This window comes from Clavispora lusitaniae (assembly GCF_014636115.1).
Source record: "Clavispora lusitaniae strain FDAARGOS_655 chromosome Unknown tig00002663_pilon, whole genome shotgun sequence".
Lineage (NCBI taxonomy): Eukaryota > Fungi > Ascomycota > Pichiomycetes > Serinales > Metschnikowiaceae > Clavispora > Clavispora lusitaniae.
The window spans coordinates 1,593,247-1,619,652 of NW_027093982.1; the positions used below are offsets into that span (position 1 = coordinate 1,593,247).

The 26,406-nt window shown below is 42.1% G+C and overlaps 15 protein-coding genes and 1 non-coding gene across 16 annotated transcripts; 9 read left to right on the forward strand and 7 right to left on the reverse strand. All coding sequences in view use genetic code 12, as the record gives it.

Annotated features, from left to right (window-relative positions):
• Window positions 1–136: 136 nt before the first annotated feature.
• Window positions 137–925, forward strand: FOB63_005357 (uncharacterized protein; the record flags this gene model as incomplete). The annotated part of the gene is made up of 1 exon (XM_002616949.1): window positions 137–925. The coding sequence occupies one exon, from the start codon at window positions 137–139 to the stop codon at window positions 923–925; it is 789 nt and encodes a 262-aa protein (XP_002616995.1).
• A 140-nt stretch (window positions 926–1,065) lies between these two features.
• On the forward strand, window positions 1,066–1,473 carry RIM1 (Rim1p; the record flags this gene model as incomplete). Its single annotated transcript, XM_002616948.1, has 1 exon — window positions 1,066–1,473. One exon carries the CDS (start codon window positions 1,066–1,068, stop codon window positions 1,471–1,473), a length of 408 nt encoding a protein of 135 aa, XP_002616994.1.
• A 136-nt stretch (window positions 1,474–1,609) lies between these two features.
• On the reverse strand, window positions 1,610–2,821 carry FOB63_005359 (putative aminopeptidase; the record flags this gene model as incomplete). The annotated part of the gene is made up of 1 exon (XM_002616947.1): window positions 1,610–2,821. The coding sequence occupies one exon, from the start codon at window positions 2,819–2,821 to the stop codon at window positions 1,610–1,612; it is 1,212 nt and encodes a 403-aa protein (XP_002616993.1).
• A 673-nt stretch (window positions 2,822–3,494) lies between these two features.
• On the forward strand, window positions 3,495–7,820 carry FOB63_005360 (uncharacterized protein; the record flags this gene model as incomplete). The annotated part of the gene is made up of 1 exon (XM_002616946.1): window positions 3,495–7,820. The coding sequence occupies one exon, from the start codon at window positions 3,495–3,497 to the stop codon at window positions 7,818–7,820; it is 4,326 nt and encodes a 1,441-aa protein (XP_002616992.1).
• Window positions 7,821–7,887: 67 nt separating this feature from the next.
• On the reverse strand, window positions 7,888–8,607 carry FOB63_005361 (putative uridine kinase; the record flags this gene model as incomplete). Its single annotated transcript, XM_002616945.1, has 1 exon — window positions 7,888–8,607. One exon carries the CDS (start codon window positions 8,605–8,607, stop codon window positions 7,888–7,890), a length of 720 nt encoding a protein of 239 aa, XP_002616991.1.
• A 158-nt stretch (window positions 8,608–8,765) lies between these two features.
• Window positions 8,766–9,959, forward strand: FAL1 (ATP-dependent RNA helicase; the record flags this gene model as incomplete). The annotated part of the gene is made up of 1 exon (XM_002616944.1): window positions 8,766–9,959. One exon carries the CDS (start codon window positions 8,766–8,768, stop codon window positions 9,957–9,959), a length of 1,194 nt encoding a protein of 397 aa, XP_002616990.1.
• Window positions 9,960–10,229: 270 nt separating this feature from the next.
• On the forward strand, window positions 10,230–13,550 carry FOB63_005363 (uncharacterized protein; the record flags this gene model as incomplete). The annotated part of the gene is made up of 1 exon (XM_002616943.1): window positions 10,230–13,550. One exon carries the CDS (start codon window positions 10,230–10,232, stop codon window positions 13,548–13,550), a length of 3,321 nt encoding a protein of 1,106 aa, XP_002616989.1.
• A 371-nt stretch (window positions 13,551–13,921) lies between these two features.
• On the forward strand, window positions 13,922–15,148 carry STE3 (Ste3p; the record flags this gene model as incomplete). Its single annotated transcript, XM_002616942.1, has 1 exon — window positions 13,922–15,148. One exon carries the CDS (start codon window positions 13,922–13,924, stop codon window positions 15,146–15,148), a length of 1,227 nt encoding a protein of 408 aa, XP_002616988.1.
• A 13-nt stretch (window positions 15,149–15,161) lies between these two features.
• FOB63_005365 (glutamyl-tRNA(Gln) amidotransferase subunit) lies at window positions 15,162–16,748 on the reverse strand (the record flags this gene model as incomplete). Its single annotated transcript, XM_002616941.1, has 1 exon — window positions 15,162–16,748. One exon carries the CDS (start codon window positions 16,746–16,748, stop codon window positions 15,162–15,164), a length of 1,587 nt encoding a protein of 528 aa, XP_002616987.1.
• A 578-nt stretch (window positions 16,749–17,326) lies between these two features.
• On the forward strand, window positions 17,327–17,774 carry AUT7 (ubiquitin-like protein; the record flags this gene model as incomplete). Its single annotated transcript, XM_066102479.1, has 2 exons — window positions 17,327–17,360; window positions 17,413–17,774. 2 exons carry the CDS (start codon window positions 17,327–17,329, stop codon window positions 17,772–17,774), a joined length of 396 nt encoding a protein of 131 aa, XP_065958242.1.
• Window positions 17,775–17,995: 221 nt separating this feature from the next.
• On the reverse strand, window positions 17,996–18,469 carry FOB63_005367 (uncharacterized protein; the record flags this gene model as incomplete). Its single annotated transcript, XM_002616940.1, has 1 exon — window positions 17,996–18,469. One exon carries the CDS (start codon window positions 18,467–18,469, stop codon window positions 17,996–17,998), a length of 474 nt encoding a protein of 157 aa, XP_002616986.1.
• Window positions 18,470–18,707: 238 nt separating this feature from the next.
• Window positions 18,708–18,789, reverse strand: FOB63_005686. The gene has a single exon. It is a non-coding gene; the product is annotated as a tRNA-Leu (tRNA).
• Window positions 18,790–19,198: 409 nt separating this feature from the next.
• AAH1 (adenine deaminase) lies at window positions 19,199–20,269 on the reverse strand (the record flags this gene model as incomplete). Its single annotated transcript, XM_002616939.2, has 1 exon — window positions 19,199–20,269. One exon carries the CDS (start codon window positions 20,267–20,269, stop codon window positions 19,199–19,201), a length of 1,071 nt encoding a protein of 356 aa, XP_002616985.2.
• Window positions 20,270–21,242: 973 nt separating this feature from the next.
• Window positions 21,243–24,173, forward strand: CHS2 (chitin synthase I; the record flags this gene model as incomplete). Its single annotated transcript, XM_002616936.2, has 1 exon — window positions 21,243–24,173. The coding sequence occupies one exon, from the start codon at window positions 21,243–21,245 to the stop codon at window positions 24,171–24,173; it is 2,931 nt and encodes a 976-aa protein (XP_002616982.2).
• A 238-nt stretch (window positions 24,174–24,411) lies between these two features.
• On the forward strand, window positions 24,412–24,999 carry FOB63_005370 (uncharacterized protein; the record flags this gene model as incomplete). Its single annotated transcript, XM_002616935.1, has 1 exon — window positions 24,412–24,999. One exon carries the CDS (start codon window positions 24,412–24,414, stop codon window positions 24,997–24,999), a length of 588 nt encoding a protein of 195 aa, XP_002616981.1.
• Window positions 25,000–25,062: 63 nt separating this feature from the next.
• TIM22 (translocation channel protein) lies at window positions 25,063–25,614 on the reverse strand (the record flags this gene model as incomplete). Its single annotated transcript, XM_002616934.1, has 1 exon — window positions 25,063–25,614. The coding sequence occupies one exon, from the start codon at window positions 25,612–25,614 to the stop codon at window positions 25,063–25,065; it is 552 nt and encodes a 183-aa protein (XP_002616980.1).
• Between the last annotated feature and the right edge of the window lie 792 nt (window positions 25,615–26,406).

Sequence of the window (26,406 nt, forward strand, 5' to 3'; positions counted from 1 at the left end):
CTGCGAGATAAAGCCCACATAGCTCCAATAGTAGATAACAGCGGAACAAAGTCTGATTGTCTCAAGTTTTCTTTTCACATCGTTTTGTCTTTTTAACGTCAATTTATAATCGCTCTGCTTTGAAGTGAAAAATATCATGGCTTTCAACTCCACACTTGGCACTAGACGGAGGGCTCCAATAAGAGCAACCTCGCAGGACTATGCTTCCTCAATCTTTTCTGAGTCCCAGTCACTGTGGGTGCTTTTCAATCCAACAGGCCAGCTAGAGCCGGATGTGTTGTCTCTTTCCACCAACAATCCTCTTACTACGACGGAAGAGGAGGAGGAAGAGGAGGAGGAGGAAGATGAAGAGGAGGAGGGAAATGAAGGGGGAGAGGAAGAAGGACAACAGAATAGACAAGAATCAGCAAGCGGGCTCACAAAAGATGGACAGGACGAGTACGAGGAAGATGATGATTTGGTTGATGATCTCACCCTTGCAAACCGAATTAACGAATGGCAACGCGCAACGGAGACTGAAGTGTCTGACAATATGGCGTCATGGGACTTGGACGCTGACCTTGTGGAGAAACTACTTGATAAGTCAATTTTGAGACATGTCCCAGACTTTTACGGCGCACAGTACTTTGACCACATGTCGCAAACCGAGTTTGCTCGCTTTAAGGAAGCAAGTGCCATGTTAAAAGAGTCACTTACACGGGATGGATATGCAAAGTCCGATTCCAACTTGTTCACTCGCTTGATCGAGTTACTACAATGGCAAAACTTGCTTAAGTCGCAAGGTTCTTTGGTGAACGATTATGTTGTGAACACTCTTGCAAGAACAAACTTGCACAAACCAGAGTTTAAGAGCGTCGAATTTTCGGACACAGCCACGTCTTCTTCTATGATCATGTGTGGTGGTGGATCGTGGAACGATTTGTAGGGTAGTAAGGTAATAAATGGTAATTATTCCCCGTTTTGGGCCTAGACACGGTTATAGAACTGAGTCGCGCACGTGAGAGAATCGTCTAACATGAAAGCGCGTTTACAGATATCCGCCTTCAAGTCTTAATATCAATCCCTATGTTGAAATCCGCCATCTTCACTAGAACTTTTAGCAGCTCTGCCTCGCGTGCCGCTTTTGCCAAGATGCAATTGCTTGGTACCATCGGAAATGTGACTGCCAGAGAAACCAAGGATGGTGTTCCGTTTATTACTTACTCCTTGGCTGTCAACAGATACTCGCCACAAAATGCTGAAGAGGGAAAGAACACAGTTGCTGACTGGTACAATATTTCTGTTTTCGATGACAAGCATGTTACGTTTTTCCAAAACCACATGAGAAGTGGAGCCCAATTGTACGTGGAGGCTGATGTGAAGCAAAAGGCGCTTGTTGATGAAAGCGGTGAAAATAAGCACATTGTCACCACTTTGAAGCAGACTCACTTTGATGTTGTCCGCTTCCCAAAGAAGTTGGAATCTGACGCGTGAGTGAAACTCACTGGCCTATTGTTTCTATAGATGTATGTACTCTAATGTAATTTTGTCCGATACTGTGGTATTATGACACCGGTTCTGTTTGGATAATTGCGCTACTTGATGGCTGCAGGTATTTATCTGTACACAATTATAACTTGTGGGCTGCAGAGAGTTCCACAGCATAGCCCACGGTCAACTTGATGTGCTCTTTCACATGCTCAAAATCCAATCTGTCCATCGTATCCATAGTCAGGTGGATTTGCTTCGCGGTGTACTTGAACTCACTTTCAATCAAGAAACTCGAAGGGTAACCATTCTCTAAGGCTGAAGCATGGTCAGAACAAGCATAGCCACACTTAGTTTCATGGTAGCTGATTCCACAGTAGGCGCCAATCACGAGTTTAATGAAGTCGTTGAGTCCAGTCGAAGTGTAATCAGTAATCAAACCAAAATGGGGCTCAACACCCTGGTCCACGGTGCCCGCAGTATATCCAGTCATGTCCTGTTGAAGCATACCTACTACAGTAGCATTCTCAGCAAAGTACTTGTTGAACACATCAATAGAACCGAGCAATCCTCCTTCTTCGGCTGAGTAGTAATGGAATTCCAACGTATTATGTGGAGTAAAATCACCTTTTGCAATTGCTCCTGCAACTAATCTGAGTGCTTCTAAAGTGGTAACTGTTCCAGAACCATCATCATCTGCACCAGGTGCGCCAAGTAAGTTGGGGAACAACAAGTTGATAGAGTCTTGGTGCGCTCCCACGATAACCTTCTCCTTCTTCTCGCCCACAAGACTCACCACAATAGAGTATTGGTCCCAGCCATTGTGCTTGACCTTTTGCACCGTGTACGCCTTCGAAGGCAAGATGGACAAAATCTCATTGATTGTGTCGTAGAGCCAATTGGCAGAGTCAAAACCAGTGGAAGACTTATAGTAACGAGTGTAAAACGACGTAAATTTGGCCAAGTTGGACTTGACTCGCTCGATATCGATTTCTTCAAGAAGGGGCCCCACAATGCTCTTTTGCGTCGTATTGGTTGGGTAGTTGTACGATGGAATCGGTTTCTTTAATGTTTCAACTTGCTTGGAGAAAACAGTAAGAATGTTGTTCTCTCCAACCCCCGAGATCATACCTTTCTCATAGGCATCTTGCACTGATACAGACTCAGTGACGTCGATGAATCGTTTTCCTTGTCTGCGGTACTCAAGTTTTGTTGCCTCAGAGACAACCTCGAAATTCAGAGGACCAGTTTTAATCACACGATCAGGTGTTCTGCCCAAGCTCTGGTCCAATACTCCAAAGCTTATTGCCTCACTAGCTGCGATGAAAGCGGCTAAAATTGCGATCAACTTCATTGAAGCAAAAACTGATAAGACGATAAATTCCTTTTATCATTTACTCCATTTTTTCGTGTGCAGGTACGACAAGCAAGCTGGTGGTACTGCCATTTACAACAGTGCTGGAGACTATCCAAAAAAAGATGTAATGTTCTTTCCAAATAAATATCACGATTCATATTGGTTTTTCTATCTAGGTGTGTTCAAAGAAGCACAAATCTTGTTTCATGACATTACTTCCTTTCTTATTGTCCCTAAGGATTTGTCAAATTTAAACAGAACTAGACATATACAATACTCAAAAAGATGAAAAACTTGAAAAAAAAAACAATAAATTTCTTAAAAGAATGTTGAAATCGTGGTTATGGGATCTAATTAACTCACAATAGTCCTAAGTGATCTCTCACTGCTTACAATAATTGAACTACTTGTAATATACTTCTGAATCAAAAATGTAGAATAACTATGATGCACCAAGGTGGAAACAAACAGCAGTAGCAAAAAACTTCATTAATGTTAGTGGCTATGCAACTGCCTTTGTATTGTATCTAGCGGTAAGCATACCATGTAGTTGGCGTCTTATTTATTGTATCAGCGAAGCACTCACAGAGTCGTGCAGTTCTCATTTGGATCTGTTTTTTTCTGTTACAGAGCACCAAGGTTCAAACCACAGTTTCTATCACATCTTCCGATGAGTATATTGACTTCGGTTTTGCCAGGCCGGTCTACCTCAAACGGCAAGAGCATGCCGTCAGGTACTTCATCTGGAAACACGGACGCGAAGTTCATTGCACCAACACTTAAAATCAACAATGACGGGTTGGACACTCTCCAGTTCCAACAGGGAGGGAATGAATCAGGATTATCCAAAGACCAGCCTCGTCGTTTTTTTCTTCCAATGGTTTTGGATTCAGTTAATGATGTAAGCTACAAAATCAGTGTACCTAACTTTGGCAATCTTCCTCCTCTCAGGTTAGGATCAAAGTACATTACAGATCTCATCAAAATCGATTCGATGGTGCCAGGCGATTTGTATGGACCTAATTATTTGAACAAGGACTCTGGTGTGGATAACTACTACTTTGATGCAGAGAATGGATTGGGCGCCTTTTCTCGCTTTGAGAAAGTCTCTCAAGTTGATTTGCCAGACAAGTTTTTCGAAGAGTACAACACAACTGAGTGCCTGACGAAAATGGGCCTCTTCCCCGAAATCAACCGTTCATGGATTGTGGTTGACAACAAATTAGTTTTCTGGAATTACAAAGCGCCACTGTCTTCCTTCAATAAATCTTCACAATTTCTAACCATCGATCAGATACGCCACTCAATTTTAACCGTCAAGATCGTGAAACCGAAAGCTGGAGTATTCTTGAAGGAAGTTAGCCATTTGCTTTTAATTGCAACTACTTTGGATATTCATATCTACGTGATCAAGTATGATGAAACCTTGAACACTTTGGACATCTACAACCCAAATTTGTCAGTGAACTCACAAGGTTTGATTGTCAATCAATTCATAGAGAATGAGGTCACAAATGACATTTATTTCTGTGGTGAAGGGGATGGCGTTAATGTCTGGAGACTTGACTATTCCAGTCTGGGAACATTCATTAAAAATAAATGTGACAAAGTTTGCCTTACTAAAAGTGGGTTGTCTTCTGTCCTTCCAATCGGGAAAATTGCAGGGTATGAATTGTTTACTGAAACTAGCAACAAACGAACTGAAGGGGCTACTAAAGCTTCTTCAATCCCCGAGGCAATTTCTCAGATGGAAATTGACGCAGAAAGGAACATCTTGTACACTCTTTCGAACAAGTCTGTTATCAGAGTGTACAAATTATCCCCTCATCAAGAGCAGTTCTCCCAGCATAGTTTATTGACTCCATCAGAGATTTTCAAATCCGTTTCTCAAATCTTTTCAGACTCAGCTAATTTCAAATCATTCCTGAAATTCAGAATCGCCAGTATTCAAGCGATCTCTCAAAAAGAATCTTCTAACGTGCAACTTATTGCAATCACGAATTATGGCAACAGAATTCTTTTGAAACTAGGATCTAGTCCAGGATTTTCCTCGTTCTTATACACTGCAACTAAAGCTAACTCATCATTAAAATTATCGGTTGTGACGATGAGATTTCCCCCATCAAAGGAAACGCCAAAGATGAACCCAGAATTAGATTCGTACACAAGAATCAAACAATTCGTTGCTCAAACAGTATCGAATCAACGAACTTCTGAACTTTTAAAAAATACGAAATTCGCTAAAATCATTAGTCCAGGTGCATTCATCGCAGTTAAAAAGACTAAGGGGTCTGATAGGCTCTTCATTAGTTCGGTGAATTATGGATTCTTGAAGCACAACAACAAGCTCGTTGAAGATGCAGAGTTTGTGAACATCAACGAAAGCAGCGCTCGCAACTCAGAGAATCCTGTTTACATCCATGACATTGTGCAACTTACACCTTCTATGAATGCCTCGGATACACCAAATGGTTATGCCAATATTCTTGCATCACAGTACACGAAGAAGCCACTTCAGTTTGCAGTTTTGACAAACTATGGCCTCATAGTATACCAATACCGTACAGCGGACCAAATCATTGGTTCTCTCAAGGATGAAGTTATTGAAAACTTCATTGACGAGAATGGATATGAAGAAACGTGTTCCACATTGTTGTACTTAGCATGTTCCTATGGTCACCATAATTCCAATGATTTGTTCAAGAGGAAGGCTTCTCTCCTATTTTCTCATGCTGGAAACAATGCAAGACTAGTTGAAAATTCGCAACCTTCAAGTACCGGTCAATCACACCTTCCTATCCAGCCATCAGAGCATCAGCCGATGGTGGAGCAGGTTGTTTTGAGTGATCGCTTTTATGGTACGTGTTTGTTGATTTCTCGATTGTTTAGAGACTTCTGGAACCGTAAAGTCTTTGAGCCTTTACCTCATATCAAGATCCTTCCCACGGGCTCTGTTGAAGTGGCATCGATCAAAGAAGATAATCTTTTAATCAAGGGATTGGCAATCGAAAAATCTCAAGTGGAATTCTTCATTGGTTCTGTCATTGTTCTTTTGGAATTTTTTAATGAAAACCTCAACAAGATTCCAAGTCTCAACACTCCAGGATTTAGCTCTGACCCTACAAAGGTTGACAATGAAGTTTGTACTCGGGCCGAGCACATCGCTTTCACGTCGATTATCCGTTCCTTAAACTCTATGAAAGAAGCTCTTTCCTTTTTGATGGTTTTGATTGAAGAAACTCAATCGAATCAAAACAATTTCAATGAAATTTTCAAATATTTGGCCACCACTAACCAATTGAACTTGTTGACATTGACATTCAAGGACTTATTACTACCTAGTCTAGAGGTCAAGAATCTTATCAAAGATTTGTTGTCATCCATCATAAACAAAAATATACTTAAAGGAGGGTCTATCGATTTGATTGCTTCTTCTTTACAAGGTCGCTGTGGATCTTTCTGTTCGACTGACGATGTTTACATTTTCAAAGCCATCGAGAACTTGACAAGGGCTAAAAACATTGGTAGCAGAGATAATGAGATGAAGGTGAGATGCTTAAATAATGCAGTGGCACTTTTCGAGCAAGCAAGCGACTCATTGACTCTAGAAAACATCGAAAATTCTATTGATATTATGTTGTCTTTAGATTTTTTTACGGGCGCAGTTGAATTCTTACTAAAGCTTGCTAAAAGATTATATGGCTTACCAAATGGTCAACCTACGGGCCTATTTAATGCAAGCTCAGAAAACTCAGCCAATGATATGACCAAGAAGATCGCCGAAAACAAGAAGAGAAGAGTTCAGTTGTACGATCTCATTTTCAAAATCCTTACGAAATTGGACGTGAAGGCTATTCAAGTCACTGAAACCCACAATCAGCTCCTCATCAATGATTTTATTGAGTTGAGAGATGCAACATATGATACTTGCTTTGCATCCACTGACAAAGCTTTTCATTACGAGTTTTACCAGTGGTTCATTAATCAAGGCTGCAGTGACAGACTTTTGACCGTGGAAACCCCATACATTTTACCATTTTTGGAGGAAGTATCCTCAAACGATCTTGCGTTGACAGAGTTGTTATGGTTCTATCACGCCAAGCGAGAGCAATATTTTCCGGCTGCGAAGATCTTGTATTCCTTAGCCATTTCACAATTCAATTTGACATTGAAGCAAAGAATCGAGTACTTGTCTAGAGCAAATGGGTTCTGTAACTGCACATGCCCACCAAGCCTTAGACAACAAATGATCCAACTTTCTGCTTTGATACAAGAGCTCTTTGAAGTTGCGAACATCCAACTCGATCTTTTGAATACCATCAAGAATGATAAGCGGATCAATAAGGAAAATCAAGAAGTTGCAGAGAAAGCTCTAAATTTCAAGGTCCAATCTGCGAGCGAGTTGTTTAATTCATATGCTGACCCATTGGGTTACTACGAGATTTGTTTTATCATTTTCAGAGTTTCAGATTACAGAAACCCGGATGACATTTATAAGCGTTGGGAATTGTACTTTGAACGGATCTATCATGATTTCATGACGAATTCAAAGACTTCAAAACCATTGTACATGCTAATCAGCGATTCTCTTGCGAGAGTTGGTCATAAATTGTCTACAAATGACATTGTCTTCCCTGTGGATAGATTGATCAAGTTGATGTGCAAATATGTTCAGAATGCTGTCGAAGAAGATGAGGCTACTCAGAAGCCTCCAACAGGGGCAATCGTGGACACATTTGTCAATGCAGGAGTGAGTTATGAAAAGCTTTATGTTACACTTAAGTCTATGATAGAGCATGATTCGTACGACATGTACTCTGGCTTCATAAAGTTCCTCAAGTCGAGTGAAATGGTGTATCTAATCCAGAAGTGGTATCACAATGACAAGAACTTAAAGGACGCGGTTTCGAGCGAAGTGATCGTGACAATGACGGAATACAGTGTTGAGAACGATCCAATCCACAAATGGGTGAAAACACACAATACATTTATCTGATGGGCACATGTCCAAGTGTATAGATTAAAAGGAAAAGAAGATAAAGAGATAAGCTCTGGATTAAATACTAATTGAGTTCGTAGTACTTACCCTTTTCATTATTGAAACGTTCAGTTTGAAATGTCGACTCAGTTGGTCGGAGCATAGAGGCAGCTGACTCGAGGCTGGGAGAAGAGCCTAAAAACGCGAGGATGCCGTCAGCAATCAAGGCCACCGCCTTTGTCTCCGTCCCCCTCGGAAAAATAATGTCGGCTCTTTCTTTCGTGGGGAAAATATAGTCTCTCATTTCATCTCTTGCTCCATGAAGGTAGGAGTTGATGACATGCTCTAAAGCCATGGGTTGGTTCAGACTGTTGGACAACACTTCTTTCTTAATCCATCTTATGAGTCTATTGTCTGCATCTCCTCCAACATAAACCTTTATTTGGGCCATTTCGCATAATTCTTTATCGTAGAGAGCATAAAGACCGTGAACGATGACAAGTTTTTGCTCGGTATCTTTGCCAGTGGCCAAGGTTGAGCGCAAATCCTTTTTAAGGGCCTCAAAATCAAATCGAGAGGGCTTCAAATGAAGCAGCCTATTTGCTCCGACAGTAATGGCAGCATTTTTTCCTCCCTGGGAAGTGGTAACTATATGCGGATCTTTGTACATTTCCATGTTGATAACTTCAATTGTGACAGAAGATTTCACAAGCTGTTCCACATTCTCCTTGATGCATAATGCCATTTCTTCCTTACCGACATAATGCCCTCCACCAATTAAGATGAGTGCATTTGAGCCAGTCATTTTTAAAACCTATGGTTTGCAGAAAAGTATCCTGATTCCTCTGATGTAAGTATGTACTAGTATACAGTGGAGTGCGATGCCATCGCACAATTTAAAGCGCCTATCCAACAAACATTAAGTTTTGACATACTTGAATTAACATTTTCCTAGAAAACAGGATGGAGTTTGATCGTTCAGCGGATGCTCAAATTGAATTTTCTTCAAAGTCGACGAAAGGAGTAAAAGTGCATGCCACTTTTGAGAGCATGAAGTTAAAACCAGAGCTTCTCAAAGGTATTTATGCATATGGCTTTGAAGCTCCGTCTGCAATTCAAAGCAGGGCTATCATGCAGATTATTTCGGGTAGAGACACCATAGCTCAAGCACAATCGGGAACAGGAAAAACTGCCACATTCTCGATCGGTATGCTTCAGGCAATCGATTGGAACGTACGCCAATGTCAGGCGTTGGTACTTTCGCCTACTAGAGAGCTTGCTATTCAGATCCATAATGTTATTCGAAATTTGGGCACATATATGAACATCCATACCCACGCTTGTATAGGAGGTAAACAGGTTGGCGATGATTTGAAAAAGCTTAACCAAGGTCAACATATTGTGAGCGGGACACCTGGTCGAGTACTAGACGTCATTAAGAGAAGAAACTTGGCTACTAGGAACGTTCAGATGCTTATATTGGATGAGGCCGATGAGCTCATGACCAAAGGTTTCAAGGAGCAAATTTACGAAATCTATCGTCATCTTCCGTCTACTGTTCAAGTAGTAGTGGTTAGTGCCACACTCACCAGAGAAGTTTTGGAGATAACTTCTAAGTTTACTACTGATCCTGTGAAGATTTTGGTCAAAAAGGAAGATGTCACGTTGGAAGGAATCAAACAGTATCACATCCAGTGTGAGAAAGAGGAGTGGAAGTTCGACACACTTTGTGATTTGTACGATTCCTTGACAATAACGCAAGCAGTGATTTTTTGCAACACAAAGAGCAAAGTGAACTGGCTTGCAGACCAACTTCGGAAAGCTAATTTTGCTGTTTCTTCAATGCATGGTGATATGAAGCAAGAGGAGCGAGACTCGATCATGAACGATTTCAGAACTGGTAATTCGCGTGTTTTGATATCGACAGATGTATGGGCACGTGGAATCGATGTGCAACAGGTTTCATTAGTTATCAACTATGACTTGCCTCTAGACAAGGAGAACTACGTGCATCGTATCGGACGTTCGGGTCGTTTTGGACGTAAAGGAGTGGCGATAAACTTAATCACAAAGGATGATGTTGCTGAAATGAAGGATTTGGAAAGATACTACAAGATCCGTATTAGGGAAATGCCACTGGATTTATCCAGCCTTTGAACCTCTGCGCTCAAATTAACAACCGCACTTTGCGCAGAAGCACATAAAAATAAACACTAGAAGCAATTATTTACTCAAACCAATACAGGAAAGGACAACAAAGAGGAAAATTGAAATAAGCTTTAAACAGAGATAATAAAAAAATGAAGTTCGAGCCGATTAAGCTCTTACCTATTTCCCGGCTACAGGTTCACGTGAGAGCATCGCGATGATTATCGCAGACCCTCGATTTTTTTTTTTTCTCTAGTCACCGGCCCTTTTCCGACAACAATGGACGCTCAGTTTCTCTCTGCCTTGGAGGAGACCCTCCAGCAGACCTTTTCTCCTGCTACAGTCAAGCAGGCTACTTCCAAATTGTCCAAGGAATTCTACACTAATCCCTTGGCATTGCCCTCTCTTTTGCATATCTTGCAAAACTCCCAACAAGACCAAATCAAACAGTTGGCAGCCGTCGAAGCAAGAAAGCTCATCGGAACCAAATGGGAGAGCGTCGATGCATCTTTGAAACCTCAAATCAGAGAAGCATTGTTGCAGAACACTTTTACACAACCTTCGAAGTTGATTAGACACTCTTCCGCTAGAGTTGTGTCTGCCATTGGTGAATACGACTTGCAAGACAACACCTGGCCGGACTTGTTGCCTAACTTGGTCAATGCCGTACAAAGCTCTGATGCGCAAACAAAGGAGATGGCTGTCTACACCTTGTATACCTTATTGGAAACTCAAGTGCCGGCTTTGGTTCCACACCAAGACGACTTTGTTAACCTCTTTACTGGGTTGTTGCAAGACACTACTTCGCAAGACATTCGTGTCAACGCCGTGTTGTCCTTGGATGTTCTTTCGCAGTTTATTGAGGAAGATGAAGAGATCAACCCTGCCACTGCCGCCAACTTCAAGGCCTCTATTCCAGGAATGGTTAATGTCTTGAAAGAAGTTATTCAAGCCGATGACTCTGAGAAAACAAAATCTGTTTTCAACGTCTTCAACTCGTTGATTTTCTTGGACAACAAATTGGTGGGTGACCAGATTGTCCACTTGGTTCTGTTTGTTAGCGAAATAGCCGTCAACACCCAATTGGACGAGGAGTACAGATGTATGGCCTTACAATTCTTAATCTCATGTGTTTCTATGAGAAAGTCTAAGATTGTTTCCAACAACTTGGGTCCTCAGCTCACTGGTGTTGCCAACAGAATTGCTTCTGAGGAAATTGATGTCGATGAGGAATTGAACAACGAGGATGAAGAGAACGAAAATGAAGAGAACCAACCAGCTACCTTGGCATTGAGGTTGATGGGTGTTTTGTCTGGAGAGTTGCCTCCTTCGCAAGTCATCGTGCCATTTTTCGACAACTTGGGTGGCATGATGTCGTCCTCTAACGCTTTTTCAAGAAGAGCAGGTCTTTTGTGTATCGGAGTTGCTTGTTCTGGTGCTCCCGACTATTTTGCTACGCAAATCAACAAGATCCTCCCAGTTTTGATCAATGGCTTGCAAGACCCAGAAATTGTCGTTAAGGTTGCCGCTGTCAGAGCAGTGCTGCAGTTGACATCAGAGTTGCAAGATGCTATCGCTGACTACCATCAACAGCTCTTGCCTCTCGTCATTGAGATCATTAACTCGGCTACTCATGTCATGACTTACAAGTACGCTTGTTACGCTTTGGATGGTATCATCGAGTTTATGAGCCACGACGCTATCGCTCAATACCTCGAGCCTTTGATGAGTAAGTTGTTCTCCATGTTGGAGCAAGCCAACTCATCTTCTTTGAAGTCAGCCATTGTTTCTGCTATCGGCTCCACTGCTTTTGCTGGTGGTAAAGGATTCACTCCATACTTCAACCAATCGATCCAAGTCTTGGAGCCCTTCGTTGCTAATGCAGCTCAGACTGAAGGTATGTCCGAGGAGGACATTGAGTTGAGAGCCGTGACTTTTGAGAACATTTCTACCATGGCCAGAGCTGTGGGCTCTGAATCTTTCTCTGCTTACGCCAAACCATTGGTTGAAGCTGCTTACGCTTCTATCGGGTCTGAGCATTCCAGAATTAGAGAATCCGGTTTTGCATTCATTTCCAACATGGCTAAGGTGTACGGCTCTGAATTCTCAGGTTTCTTGGAAGAGATCGTGCCACAAATCTTGAAGTGCTTGGAACAAGAAGAATTCTCGTTTGATCTTAATGGTGAGGAAGAGGATGACTTCAATGAAGAGGACGATGAAGACCTTTCAAACAAGTTCAAGATCAACACAGGTATCACCATCGAAAAGGAAATTGCATCCGTTGCTTTGGCCGAATTGGCCATGGGAACTGGCGCTGCTTTTGCCAAGTATGTTGAACCATCTGTCAAGACTTTGTGCGAACAAATCGAGGTCTCCTACGGTATGAGAGAGGCTGCTATGAACGCTCTCTGGAAGATCGTCCGTGCTATGTTCAAGGCTACCTACGGAGAGAAATTTGCTGCTCCTAAAGGTGTTCCTCAACAGCCATATGTCGATGCATCTATATTACTGTTGATTAAGGAAGCCAGAAACATTACCATCGGTAACTTGGAAGAAGAATTCGAGTTGACCTTAGTTGCTTGTGACTTGGACAATCTTTGCGAGGCACTTCAAGCTTTCGGAGCTATTGCTGTTCTCGACGATGCTTCAGACACTGCATCCTTGGAGAAGTTGTGTGTGCAATTGTTGAGTATTTTGAAGAAGGAGCACGCTTCTCAGCTCGATGATGAGGACCCAGTGGATGAAGAAGAAGACGCATCCGAAACCGAGGCCTTGTTATTTGAATCCGCTTTGGAGGTTTTGATTTTGTTGGCACTTACATTGGGTGCGGACTTTGCTAAGGTGTTTGCTCCTTTCAAGGATGTCATTTTCGCCAACATCACCTCCAAGTCTAAGAACAAGAGAGTCAGTGCCATTGGTGGCTTGGCTGAAATCTCTGCCGGCTTAAAGGAATCCAACCCTTACTTCGAAGACTTGTTGCTGGTGTTCAGCGACAGATTGGCACACGACAAGTCTTTGGAAGTCAAAGGCAATGCTGCTTACGGTATTGGTGTCCTTGTTGAGAACAGTCAGGCTGACTTGTCTGGTCACTACCAGCAAATTTTGCAGATGTTGTTCCACTTGTTGAGCAAATCCGATGAACAAGCGAAAGTCGACGATGAGGAATCCAGAGACGTGGTTAACAGATCTAACGCGAATGCCTGTGGATGTGTTGCCAGAATGGCATTGAAGAACCCAGCTGCTATCCCAGTGGAGCACGTCTTGCCAGCATTGTTGAGCCATTTGCCATTGCAAGCTGCTCCAGAGGAGAATGGACCTATCTTGAAGTGGATCATACAATTATACGAAGCCAACAATGAGGTGATCATGGGCCAGACCGAACGTGTTGTCCAAGTTCTTGCCGAAATTTTCCAGAAAGAGGCTGACAGAATCAAGTTGGTCCAAGAATCTACTTTGGGTAGAGAGGAGAACATTGACAAGATGAAGCAATTCCAGACCGAGGAATTGAAGCAAAAGGTCATCGAGTTATTGCGGTTCTTAAACCAAAAGTATGCTAACATTGTCTCCTCCCACGAGATTTTGAAGGCTGCCATTGCATGAGTAGGTGTCTAGTTGAATTTTCTTTTTATACCTATTATTACACGTTTTATATTTGAGAACACTTTTCAAAAGTACTTGGGGTTGTTACCCACCCGAGTCTAACTCGTAAATTTCGCTAAAGGAGCACGAAAGAAACACCTGAAACATGAGACGGCATCTAGCCTTTACACAAGGGTTCTTATCGACTACTTTTTTGTATCTTGTAATGCCCTCCCTATTGCGTGTCGGGAGTGCAATTTCAGTCCGAATTGGGCTTTCAAAGGCACATAGTGCGACTTGTGGGTGCAAATTACGAAAAGGGACGAGTGCTATAAAAAACGACGCAAATTGTCCTATACTACTAGCATATATCTTACTCTCATATATTCATAATGACTGGAATAAATTCTACAGGCCTGGCAATTGCAGGTTTTTCCTTCATTGGCCTTTGCTTGTTGATCCCACCTCTTTTTTACCATATCAGATTTAGAAACATTCCTGCGTGTACATTGATATTCTGGCTTTGCTTCAAGAATTTGGTTTCCTTCGTCAATGCCGTGATTTGGAGCAAGGACGACTTCTACACCGCAACAAAAGGCAAAGGTTACTGTGATGTCACTGTGAGAATTGCAAGTGGCTCCGCCTCTGGCGAGTTATTGGCTATATCATGTTTGATGTTCAATTTGTACATGATAATCAGCGCCAGAAGCCAAAAGTTCCTCGACAACAAGTCAAACAGGAAAGTTCTCATTAACCTTGCCATGTGCTGGGGGCTTCCATTGATTATTACAGGAATCAGTGTTGCCGTGCAAAGCACAAGATATGTGATTTTCCGCTATCGTGGATGTTCCGCAATTTATTACCCTTCGTACTGGTACATCGTATGTGTATCCATTTGGACCCCAGTTTGTGCGTTGATTGGCCTCATCTTTGCAATTCTTACTATGACCACCTTTTTCCTCAAGCGTCGTGATATTAAAGATATTTTACGCTGCACTAACTCCGGACTTAACCTCAGACGCTTTGCTCGCTTGATCATTTTCAGTCTCTTGATCATATTTGCTATGGTTCCTTTGGCTTTGTACAATTTCATCACAAGTGTCAACCAGTTGCGGCATACGAATGCGACATGGACCATTGAGAGAGATCCACATTGGTCTGATATTCTTGCGATCGATGCTGGCACATCACAACTCGCGCCTATAATCATTGACATATGTCTCTCATTTTGTACATTTGTATTGTTTGGTTTGGGTAGCGATGCGCTTGCCTTATACAAGAGACTCTTTGTGGTTTGCGGATTTTCTAGTTTCAAGCTGAAATCCAAACAAGAGTTCAAGGTGTCCGAGCACTTCGCAGGAAACAAGCAAAGTACAAGAAACACCGTCGACTCTGAAATGACAGAGGTAACTTCAACAAAAAAAGTGAATAAATCCAAGGGCTTGGTTCTGGTGAAAACTATTGACTCAAAAAATCTGGACTTCACTTTATCAAACACAACACCAAATGATCTTGAAATGGGAAGCTATGACGACTATGAAATCGAGAGGATAATTAGAGGAGATATTGAATCAGATCCGCAGATGGAGTTTGAGTTTAAAGTGATCCAAAACCCATAGTTAGTTGTATACGTTACCCAATAAGCTTTTTGAACATTTTTTCGAACTCTTTAGAATCCACCTTCCCTTGTGTCTCTTTCATTGCTCTACCAATGAGAAAGTTTATTGATTTCGTCTTCCCGTTTCTTATTTTCGTCACAACGTCGGGATGGGAATCTATGACTTCAGAACACACTTCCTTTATTGCCTCTTTTAAGTCATCCCCATGAATGTCGTTGACTGCACCCAAATCATAAGCATCAATTAGATCTGGAATAGATAACTCACGGTCTTCTGGTGACTGAAGGATTTGTGTCAAAAGAAGTTTTGCAGAAGTGATGGAAATTTTCTTTTCGCTTACCATAATGATCAAAGATGCAAGTTTTTCCGTGTCAATAACGGATACATCAACAGGAATGTCCAACTTATTGAATGCCCCAATAAACTCATGAATAATCCAGTTGTTAACAACTTTATAGGAAAGCTTGTGCTTGTCAACGATAATGTGGTGCAAGTTCTTGTAGTAGTTATACAAATCCGGATTTTCCACCAAAAATCTAGCGTGCTTCACTTCTAAGAGGAAGGGCTCCTCGCACAATTGTTGAATTAATTGCTCAGGAAGTTCAGGCAATGTTTGAGATAAATCTTTGCCAATTGATGGATGTAAACGGATTCTAGGAAGCTCAACATCAGGGAAGTATCTGTAATCTATGGCATCCTCTTTTGAGCGAGTACGAATTGTTTTCGTACCATCCCAGCTTCGAGTTTCTTGTTCAACAGGGGTCTTGCCGTGCTTCAATAGCTGAACTTGTCTCGCGTACTCATACTTTGCAGCGGCTATGATTTCCGAGGTACTCCCCAAGTTTTTAATTTCCACCCGATTTCCTCCTGCAACACTGACATTGACATCGCATCTCAATGCCCCATTCTCCATATCACCAGAGCAAACACCCAAATGAGTCATGAGAGAAATGTATTTTTTAACGAAAGCACGGAGCTCAGAAAGATGCGAGAAATCCGGTTTTGTCACCATTTCGATCAATGGGACGTTCGCTCGATTGTGATCAATATCAACTGTACCATCATATGCATTGTAGTTGAGTTTTGCTGTATCTTGTTCGAGCTGAATCTGCTCCACATGGATTGTCTTGGCTTCTTCCACGTCATCTAAACGAGGAACCAACAGCAAGTGACCGTTTTTGGCTAAAGGCTGATAATGCTGTGTGATCTGGTACCCTAGAGGTTGGTCCATGTAAAAGTAATGTTTTCTGTCAAAGGAAGAAATGGAGCTGATATCAGACTTAAGTGCTACAGCAGCTCGTAGTGCCAAAAGGAGCGCTTCAGGATTGAGCTTTGGAATGGTGCCCGGCAAGCCGAAATCAAAGTAACTAGCACATGTATTTGGAGCTGCACCCGGGCTATTTTTCGACAAGGAGAAAAGTTTATGCTTAGTTTTGAGTTGCGTATGTATTTCAATGCCACATTTGAATGGATACCCAGGCTCGGGACGCCATCCTTTTATACTCCTAGAAATCATCACGTTAAGTGGATAGTATTGAGACAGTGAAGACGTTGTGTTAAAAATATGCAGGTCAAGCTGTACTTGAGACTTTTCTTCCATAACCGAGTAACGCCAATCTGTTTAAAACAAGAGCATGCATTTAACATCTGCTGAGACCAGCTCGACGAAGTAGAGGACAATCTCAAGTACCTGATTATCTATGATGATGGTTCTATTACATCTTTGTCTTCGGAAAAAGACATTCTTTGCATTAGAGAGTTAAAACAAGTAAAGAATAGTGAGTACATAAAGCCACAATTGTGCTGATTAATAGACCGGACGGTTCATTTATCGGTCAAGAATGTTATTTGCAGATAACAAAATCATACAAACACGCCTCTATCAGGAACACATAATTTTGTGCACGCACGACTGCACCCCACAAGGGATGACGATAAGATAGTGCTACACATTCTTTTTTTTGTGGAAGTTCTTCTTACCCTTTTCGTCCCAAATTTAAGATTAATCTACCGCGTTCACAAGTTCCAAACAATTGAGACCAATACTAGATTAGAAAATCGTACGTGCATTTAGAAGAGCCTTTGCCACACGGGTGTTTTTACCAGTTTGGTGGCGCCAGGCTCATTTGTTTATTATTCCTTTTTTTCCTTTTACATTACTAACACCTTCTTAGAAGAATGAGATCTCAATTTAAAGACGAAAACTCTCTCGGTATGTGATGCTCTTTATGCTGGTTAATTGTCTATATACTAACTGTTTTCAGAGAAAAGAAAATCCGAATCTACAAGAATCTTGCAAAGATTCAAAGATAGGCTCCCTGTCATTTGCGAGAAAGTGGAGAATTCAGATATTCAAGAGATTGACAAGAGAAAGTATTTGGTGCCTGGTGACTTGACCGTGGGCCAGTTTGTTTATGTGATCAGAAAGAGAATCAAGTTGCCATCAGAGAAGGCCATCTTTATCTTTGTCAATGACGTCTTGCCTCCAACCGCTGCATTGATGAGTACAATTTACGAAGAGCACAAGGATGAGGATGGCTTCTTATACGTCTTGTACTCTGGAGAAAACACATTTGGCCAAGTCAATTTCGCTGACTTGGACTTCTCTGATGTTCCAAGTCTTTGAGGCCATTCTGCTGCTTGACACTATATTTTTGGAATATTTTTTTTTGCTTAAATCTTTAACCGCTGGGTGCTTTATGTCTTGCTGTATTGGTGCACATTGGTTTCTGTCGTCGTTTGCTGAGCAACTGTTGACTGGATTCAACAATACATTTGCTACATATGCATCAATACACTTTTTCTTGGTGAATTTATTTTGAAATCGGGCTACTTGATGATACTTACTTAAATGCCAGCCTTTTTATCCTTCTCCAACTTCATACGAATGCCCCATCTCTTGAGATCATCGCCCTTAAACTTGTAGAATAGCTCTTGAAGTTTGTCAATAGCAATTTCTCCTTTGTTCACAGCAGTGGCACCCACAGCATTCAAAAGACTCTTTGTGTGACCAAGCTGGATGCTGATACCATGCAAAGTAGTATCATAGGTGTGTTTCACATGACTTCCCAAGTCCTTCTCCACATACTGGTGGTAGGATTTGACAAGCTCATCCATTTGCTTCTCCATGGTTGAAGATTCTTCCTTCGTTAACTTTTCTTTAATAGGCTCAAAATACAAAATGTACGACTGTTGCAACGAGTCATTCACATTATCATAAGCAGTGGCCAAATTTTCTTGAGTTTTTGGGTGTCTGAAGAACACATAAAAGAGGGCAATTAATGCACCAAGTCCAAGAATAGTATTCAATGCTCTTGTCATTTTGGGCTAGTTGATGGATATTCGAAGATAAAGGTAGATTACACTTCTAAGCTACCCCGTATATATACAAAATATCACTGCATCCGGGCCCATAACGATCATTTGTTGCGCGAACATCCTTGCTGTCCTTTTAACTCAAGATACTGAATTGCTACATCCAATACTAAAATGGCAAAATAAAAGGGATGTCTCAAGAACAGTTGCTTGGGCTTGCAAGCGACAAAATTCAAAAAAATAATGACTCCGGCGTGATTCGAACACGCGCATCTTACGATAACAGAACTTGAGTCTGCCGCCTTAGACCGCTCGGCCACAGAGCCATTTGATATTCATTCAAAACATAGTGTTACTAAGAACGATATCGAATGTCTTCCATCAAATTTATAACCGAGTGGGAACAATGGAGTTAATATTAACACTGCACAATACAAAAGACAATGCATCAAATGCAGGTACACGTTATTGACACGTTTGGAGTTGCAATACCTGTAAATTGTAAGACAAGTCTGCAATCAAACGAAAGAGGCCACAATTCACTGAGGGAATCTTCATAAGAAACTTCGTGAGTACTATTCACTTGCCGAGGTATTAAAAATCTAACCTCATTGGGCAATGCATACGCCTTGTATTTGGGCTTCGTACAACATTCTATTGATGCTTGAGATGCGATAAACTAACTATCGCATATGGTTTGTCTATTTCAAATTTAAATCAAAATACGCCTAGGGCTTAGTTCAAAATGCTAGCGTACTTGTTGCATACTTCCTCAACATGAGCTTTCAATTCCTTCTTTCTGTCTTCATCACACCATGAGCCCTCGATACCGTTGATGGCAATTTTGCGCCACTGGTCCAAAGAGAAACCAAAACGAGTATGCACTTCAATGTAGTTATCCAAGATGTATCCTCCAAAGTACGCTGGATCATCGGAGTTGATAGAAAAAGGGACATCGTTTTCCAAGAACAAAGCGATGGGCAACTCAGAAACATCCTTCACCACTTGCAATTTGACATTAGATAATGGACACATGGATAACATGATGCGACCTTCGGCCAATCTTTTCATCAACTGCTCGTCATTCTTGGAGTTGACACCATGATCAATACGAGATACATTTAACAAGTCCAAGGAGTTTGAAACATAGGTATGATCACCTTCTTCACCCGCATGAGCAGTCAAACCAACTTGTGGAAACTTAGACTTGATAAGGCCATAACATTCTGTAAACAACTCGGGAGGAAAAGGCTTCTCTGCCGAATCCAACCCCAACCCGTGAATAGTACCATTTTCAAAGTACTTTGCAGTTGAGTCAATAGTTTCAATTCCAGAAGCTGCTGGCAAATGTCTCAACAAACACATAATTAACTTATTGGTCGTACCGAACTTGGCATTGGCGTCTTTGCACGCTCTATCAAAACCTTGCACGACAACGTCGACGCTAATTCCTCTTTCGACATGTCCCTGGGGGTCAAAAAAGACCTCAGAATGTAAACAGCCATCCTTGTGTGCCCTGCTGAAGTATTCCATGGCCAAATCATAGAAGTCGTCTTCCTTAATCAACACGCTCATCCCTATGTAATAGTGGTCCAAGAAATCTTGTAAGTCAGCAAAGTTAGCGTATCTTTCATTGCAGGCCTCTACAGTGGGAGGGAAATGGTTTGGCAACGATACGTTATTTCTTTCTGCCAACTCAAACAAAAGAGAAGGTTCCAAAGTGCCTTCCAAGTGAAGATGGTGCTCACATTTTGGCAACTCGGTGAGAAAGCTTTTGACGTGCTCCGTGCATTGATATTGGGCCATGATGGTATGGAAACGAAAAAGAATAAAACTGAAGGAATAAAAGAAAAGAAAAAGACAAACAAAAAAAAAAAAAAAAAAAAAAAAAAAGTGCCAAATTATGCATGGATGCCTCGTTGACATGTTATTGCGCACTAGCTCATCGCCGATAGAGATTTCCTTCCGCATCGGGACATTTGTTTGTCGGACATACGCACTTCCCGCGGCGATGCCGAAACGAATATCAAGAAGAACAAAAACAGAAACAAAAAGAGCAAAAAAAAAAAGAAAAAAAAGAAGCGTTTACGCCTTCCAAAGCACGCCAGTTATATTTGCAGATATCGCTGCCATAATCATGTCTTACATCTAAGATTGCATATTGGCAAAGCCACGATACATTGGATCTCCGTCCACATATACAGGAAGCCATGACTAAAGCGTGTACGGGGCTATGCGTGGAGAAGAAAGAAGACATCGTGGTGCTCAAATGAACGTGACCTGATGTGGACTTCCCTGTTTCGAACTAGTCTTTGCAGGATTTGAGAGTACCTGGATGATTATTTTTAGGACATGCGGCGGAAGACTATTTGAAGCAGTGCCACCGCAATGAATGTAGACGCGTTTCTCTTTGACGATGAAAAAAAGGCGGTTGGACTTAGCTTGCTCGAAAAGAGCGATCATCACGAGTATCTCTTCACATGCACGGACTTGAAAAGATGAAGAAGAAGTTTGCTTCTTTCCAAAATTTGCCTCACCAATATGAAACCATATTTCCACTTCGCCTCCATACGTGGTGATTTGGAAAAACGCAAATCACTTTCCTGCACAAGTCTAAATACTATTTTTACCCGATTTCAATTTAAAACCACGCCAAGAGAGACCAAAGTGCCATCTACTAGGGGAGAGTAAATTTGACCACTCTAATAAAGTAATCAGCACAGCTGAATACAATCATTTCCTACAAGTTCTCACCTCTTCCTTAAACTACTAAACCGCAATGCCACCTGGAGACGAAGAGGAAAACGAATTCTTGAGATACCCTCAACAAGATCCTAATGCCAACTATTCCTATCACGGTCGCCCAAGTGACGAACTGCTAAGCTTCCAACAGCCTCAGGCGAGTTACACTAACAGATACGCTGACTCCACTGAGGATTTTAGTTACTACGAAGGAGAACACCCAAGCGACATTTTCAATACTCTGCACAATGAACCGAAGTTGGCTCGCTCCTCTCCAGATTTAGCTCAAGGCCCATTCGGTGATGAAAACTATGAGCTTGGGAATTACTACGGACAACCAGAAAGCCATGACCAAGCGCATTATCATGACAATCCAATCAATACGTACGAGCCGTACTCTAACGTGAACTTCAACCAAGCATTTGTGCCTCACTCATACGAAGACGACGAAGAGCAGCAATATGACCAAGAAATTCAGTACAACAATTTTCAGGGTGACCACTTTGATCTTCAGGCTGTCCATGTCCCCGATTCACCAGACGACGAAAGAGAAACCGTGTTCGAAGTTGTTCCTGAGTCACCGTTTGACGATAACCAACAATTCCCACTCCCACCCGAACAAGAGGAAGTTAGAGAGAAAACGAAACAGGCTTTTGCATCAGGATATAATGGTCATTTAGTTTTGGATTGTCCCGTGGCCACAGAATTACTCACAAAATTTCCAGACTATAATCCAGACCTAGAAGATGGTGGACTCAGTAGAGAATTTGCATACATGCGTTACACGGCCGTGACTTGTGGCCCTTCTAACTTTTGGAGAGACGGCTACATTTTGCGTCCTATTCATTACCCTCAGAGAAGACACACAGAGATGATGGTTGTCATTACTATGTACAATGAGGATGACATTTTGTTGGCTAGAACGCTTAAAGGAGTGTTTAAGAATATCAAACATTTAGAATCCAAGACAAGCTCCCGCATGTGGGGAAAGGATTCGTGGAAAAAAATTGTCGTTTGTATTGTCAGTGATGGCCGCTCAAAGATTAACGAGAGGGCGCAGGCCCTTTTGGCATCCATGGGTGTCTACCAAGAAGGACTAGCTAAATCTCGTATCGATGATAAGAAGGTTAAAGCTCATATGTATGAGTACACGACCCGTGTCCGTGTTTCATCTGTCACAGACACTGTGAAATTGACCACAGAGAAGGTTGTACCAGTTCAAATGCTATTCTGTCTCAAAGAGACTAATGCAAAGAAAATCAATTCACACAGATGGTGTTTCGAAGCCATTTCCCAGGTGTTGGAACCTAACATCGTTGTGTTGCTTGATTGTGGTACTCAACCAAGTGGAAAGTCATTGTACCATTTGTGGAAAGAGTTTGACAGAGATCCTCAGGTTGCAGGAGCTTGTGGTGAGATCAAGGCATCGTTGAAAAAAAGACAAATGTTGACAAATCCATTGGTTTATGCACAAAATTTTGAGTATAAAATCTCCAATATTCTTGACAAGCCTACTGAGTCGGTGTTTGGATTTATCTCTGTGTTACCTGGCGCATTTTCGGCTTATAGGTACATGGCTCTCCAGAATGATATTAATGGGCAAGGCCCATTGGAGAAATATTTCAAAGGAGAGTTTTTGCATGGCAGCGGTGAGCTTGATCTAGACGATGACGAGTATGAAATGAAACTGAGATTGTTAAGCGAGGAGGCAGGCATTTTCACATCAAACATGTACCTTGCCGAGGACAGAATTTTGTGCTACGAGCTTGTGGCTAAGAGAGGACACGCTTGGCTTCTTCGGTATGTGAAATCAGCCAGGGCTGAGACAGATGTTCCTGAAGGTTTGGCTGAGTTCATATTGCAAAGAAGAAGATGGTTGAATGGTTCCTTTTTTGCTGCGATCTACTCATTGGTTCATTTCCCTAAAATTTGGACATCGCTGCATACTTTAGGGAGAAAGATTATGCTTCATGTGGAATTCATGTACCAGTTTGTGAGTTTAGTGGTTTCTTGGTTCTCAATAGGAGCTTATTTTCTAGTGTTCCGCATCTTGACCACATCTCTCGCGGATTCTGACCTTAACTTCTCTCCCGGCAATGTTCTTTCTGTTTTATTCTTATGGCTCTACCTTGCATCGATCGTGACCACTTTCGTTTTGAGTTTCGGTAACAAACCTAAAGGTACAGAACGATTTTACATTGTTATTGTACTCTTTTTCGCTGTCTTGATGGTCTATATGATTTTCGCAGCAATCTTCATGGCAGTTCATGCAATCAAGAGTATTACGGATCATCACAAATCAATTACAGTTGCTTTGTTTTTCAAGAATGAAGAATTCAGAGACTTGGTAGTGGCTACGTGTTCCACTTACTTGCTTTATTTCGTGGCATCGTTCATGTACTTTGAGCCTATGCACATGTTCACGTCGTTCCTCCAATACCTTTTGCTTTCACCAGCATATGTGAATGTGTTGAACATATATGCTTTCTGTAATATTGATGATGTTTCATGGGGTACTAAAGGTGACACAGGAGCCAAAGATTTGGGCTCAGCAACAATCAGAGAGGACGGTACTTTCGACGTGAAAATCCCTGTCTTGAAGGAAGAGATCAACCAATCCTATTTGAACCAATTAGAGAAAATCAAAGATCCTCAGGCACCATCCAAGGGAGGCTCTGATGGTACAAATGAAGATTACTATGCTTTTATTAGATCCATGACAGTTCTTGTGTGGATGTTTTCTAATTTCTTGATTGTTGCCTTAGTTTTGGAGACCGGAGGTGTCAACCAGTTAAGCAAGAAAAAGGACAATGTATCGTCCAGGTCGAAGGCTTTCCTTACTGTGATTCTTTGGACTGTTGCATTCATGGCTTTATTCCGGTTTATTGGATGCACGGTATACTTGATCAGAAGAGGACGAAATTATTTACGTTCCGGCCGCAGCGCACAACGTCAACCAATGATGTGAACTATCTAATTAAGTTAAGCACATGGGATAATATAAAAAAGTAAACTGCATAACTAAGCTAAATACGCTCACTCTGGAATCTTACCTTCGTATTCTATGTAACGCGAGGAAGATCTGTCTGTCTCCACATTCGAAGTCATTTCCTGTCTACAACAGCGCAGTCTACTTGCAAGTAAACAAACACAGACCTCATTCCATCACAAGAACACTTGTTCACCTGGGCAATTTATATTATGATATGAACAGAAAAAGAAAAAACTTCACACTTCTGGCTGAGTTGGGCGACCCTCTACCGCTTCCATATCGACCCACGAGTGCCATAAAAAACGAAGACGACGACAGTCAAGCCATAGAATCAAACGATACTTCCTTCATTGAGCCCACGAGGCGTAGAAAGTTGCCGCAGTTAGGGTATAGAGATCGGCTTGTTGAAGAAAAGCGTGTTCTTCTGCCCCGATCGTTACCCATATGGCATCAGAGAACGCCCAGCATAGAAACAAACACGCGATACATACATTTAGATTCCATACAGCGGAAAATCGAGCAGATCCGCGAAGAGTTTCTGGACGAAAGCGGAACAGAGCTAGAAAAACAGCTCGAGAAAATAGATCAACAGTTAGAGGATATTCTCGAACAAAGACATGAAAACAGTCTAGTGGAGGAGCTCAAACGACTCCAGCAACTCAACGTGCCGAGTCCTAGCCTGAGGACACTGACACCCAAAGTGGGACGTCTTTTCCTAATAGCATTGGTTCTAGTCCTTTTAGCCGGGGTGTCGTTCTGCGCAGGGCAAATGTCTTACGAGTATTGCTACTACTTCTGTTGAAGGGAACTGGGAAACGATGTGCTGTACTATAATACAATAAACCAGAGACAAAGGACAGCACCTTTACTCATCGTAGTCATTAGCTGGCGGAGCAGCACTTTCTGATCTCAAGTAAAGATCGATGGCGGTCGAGAAAGCGGCGAAACCGGCACAACCCAAGAGAGCTGCTTGAGGCCCCGCTTTGATCGAGAGACCAGCACCAGTGATACATCCAGCACTAACGCCGTTATAAATATCGTGCTTTGCACGTAAGCTCTCGATGGAGCATTCAACACCAGAGTATATCATACCAATGTAGCCAAAGTTTTTTGCACTGGTCCAAGACCGCTTGGCCATATCGGAAAACTGAAGTTTCATCTGTTGCTTAAATGGCAACTCGCTGATATGATTGACAGTGGATGTTCCCACAGGAACATCGTATGCCATCGATGCCATGAATAAACCAAAGAAACCACCAAGAAAGAAACCAGATCCACCAGCCATCACGGTTTTTCCAGGACATGATTGCATGAGCTCGATCATTTTTTTGGCACCCACCTCAGCCTGCTCTTCTTGCGAGAGCATCGCGAGTGGCTTTTCAGGCTCCTGTGGCCCCGTGTAGACTCCAAAGACCATCTTTGTATCTTAGATGGATTTTCTGGTGGAGAAAATTTTATACACACTGAGTGCGGCGACCTACATTTCTGGGGAAAACGAAAAAGAAGGAATAGGTTGTTAAGACTTTGCAAACAGACGATGGGAATATTCCAGCGATAGGCACGTAAGAATTAATGAACAAGACATGGCTGATTTGCATACGTTCATAGTGATAAAATTGAAGACACCTTTGCCGCATGAGGCTAGTGCGAAAGTTTGGTGCGGATAAATTTAGGCCACACCATTACGAATGCTTACCAGCACAATGTCGGAAGAAGCGCCAGCATTCGTATATTGAGGTAAAAATGGAAACCCGGAACAACGCAGGAAAAAAATGGGCTGCTTTTACCCTACAGAGAACAATTCCCAAAAGTTTTTCCTTGCGCAAAGCGGTGCTGGTGACCCCTAGCGAGTAGTGTTACTTCCGGAAAACGAACGGGACGCGCGCTTATAACCGGGCACAAAAAAATCTCACGACCCGCATCCGACCGCTTTCCGCGCCAAACTTTGACCACATTTGGCGCAATGGTTTGGGCGCCCGCGCCGTTGCTTCCGTCGTATGTTGTCATTTTCCAGCCGGGAAAACTATTCCACGCAGTATCAACACCCCATGAAGAAGTCAATGTACAATAGGGAGGTACTACATTCCCCTTTTTCTTTACAAACACGCTGCACCACATGAGGGAGGAGTAGGCAAAAAAACCCCAATAAGAAAAAAACCCCTTGCTCGTGCCCACAATAGGAGTGAACAGGGATTTTGCTTCTCCGCAT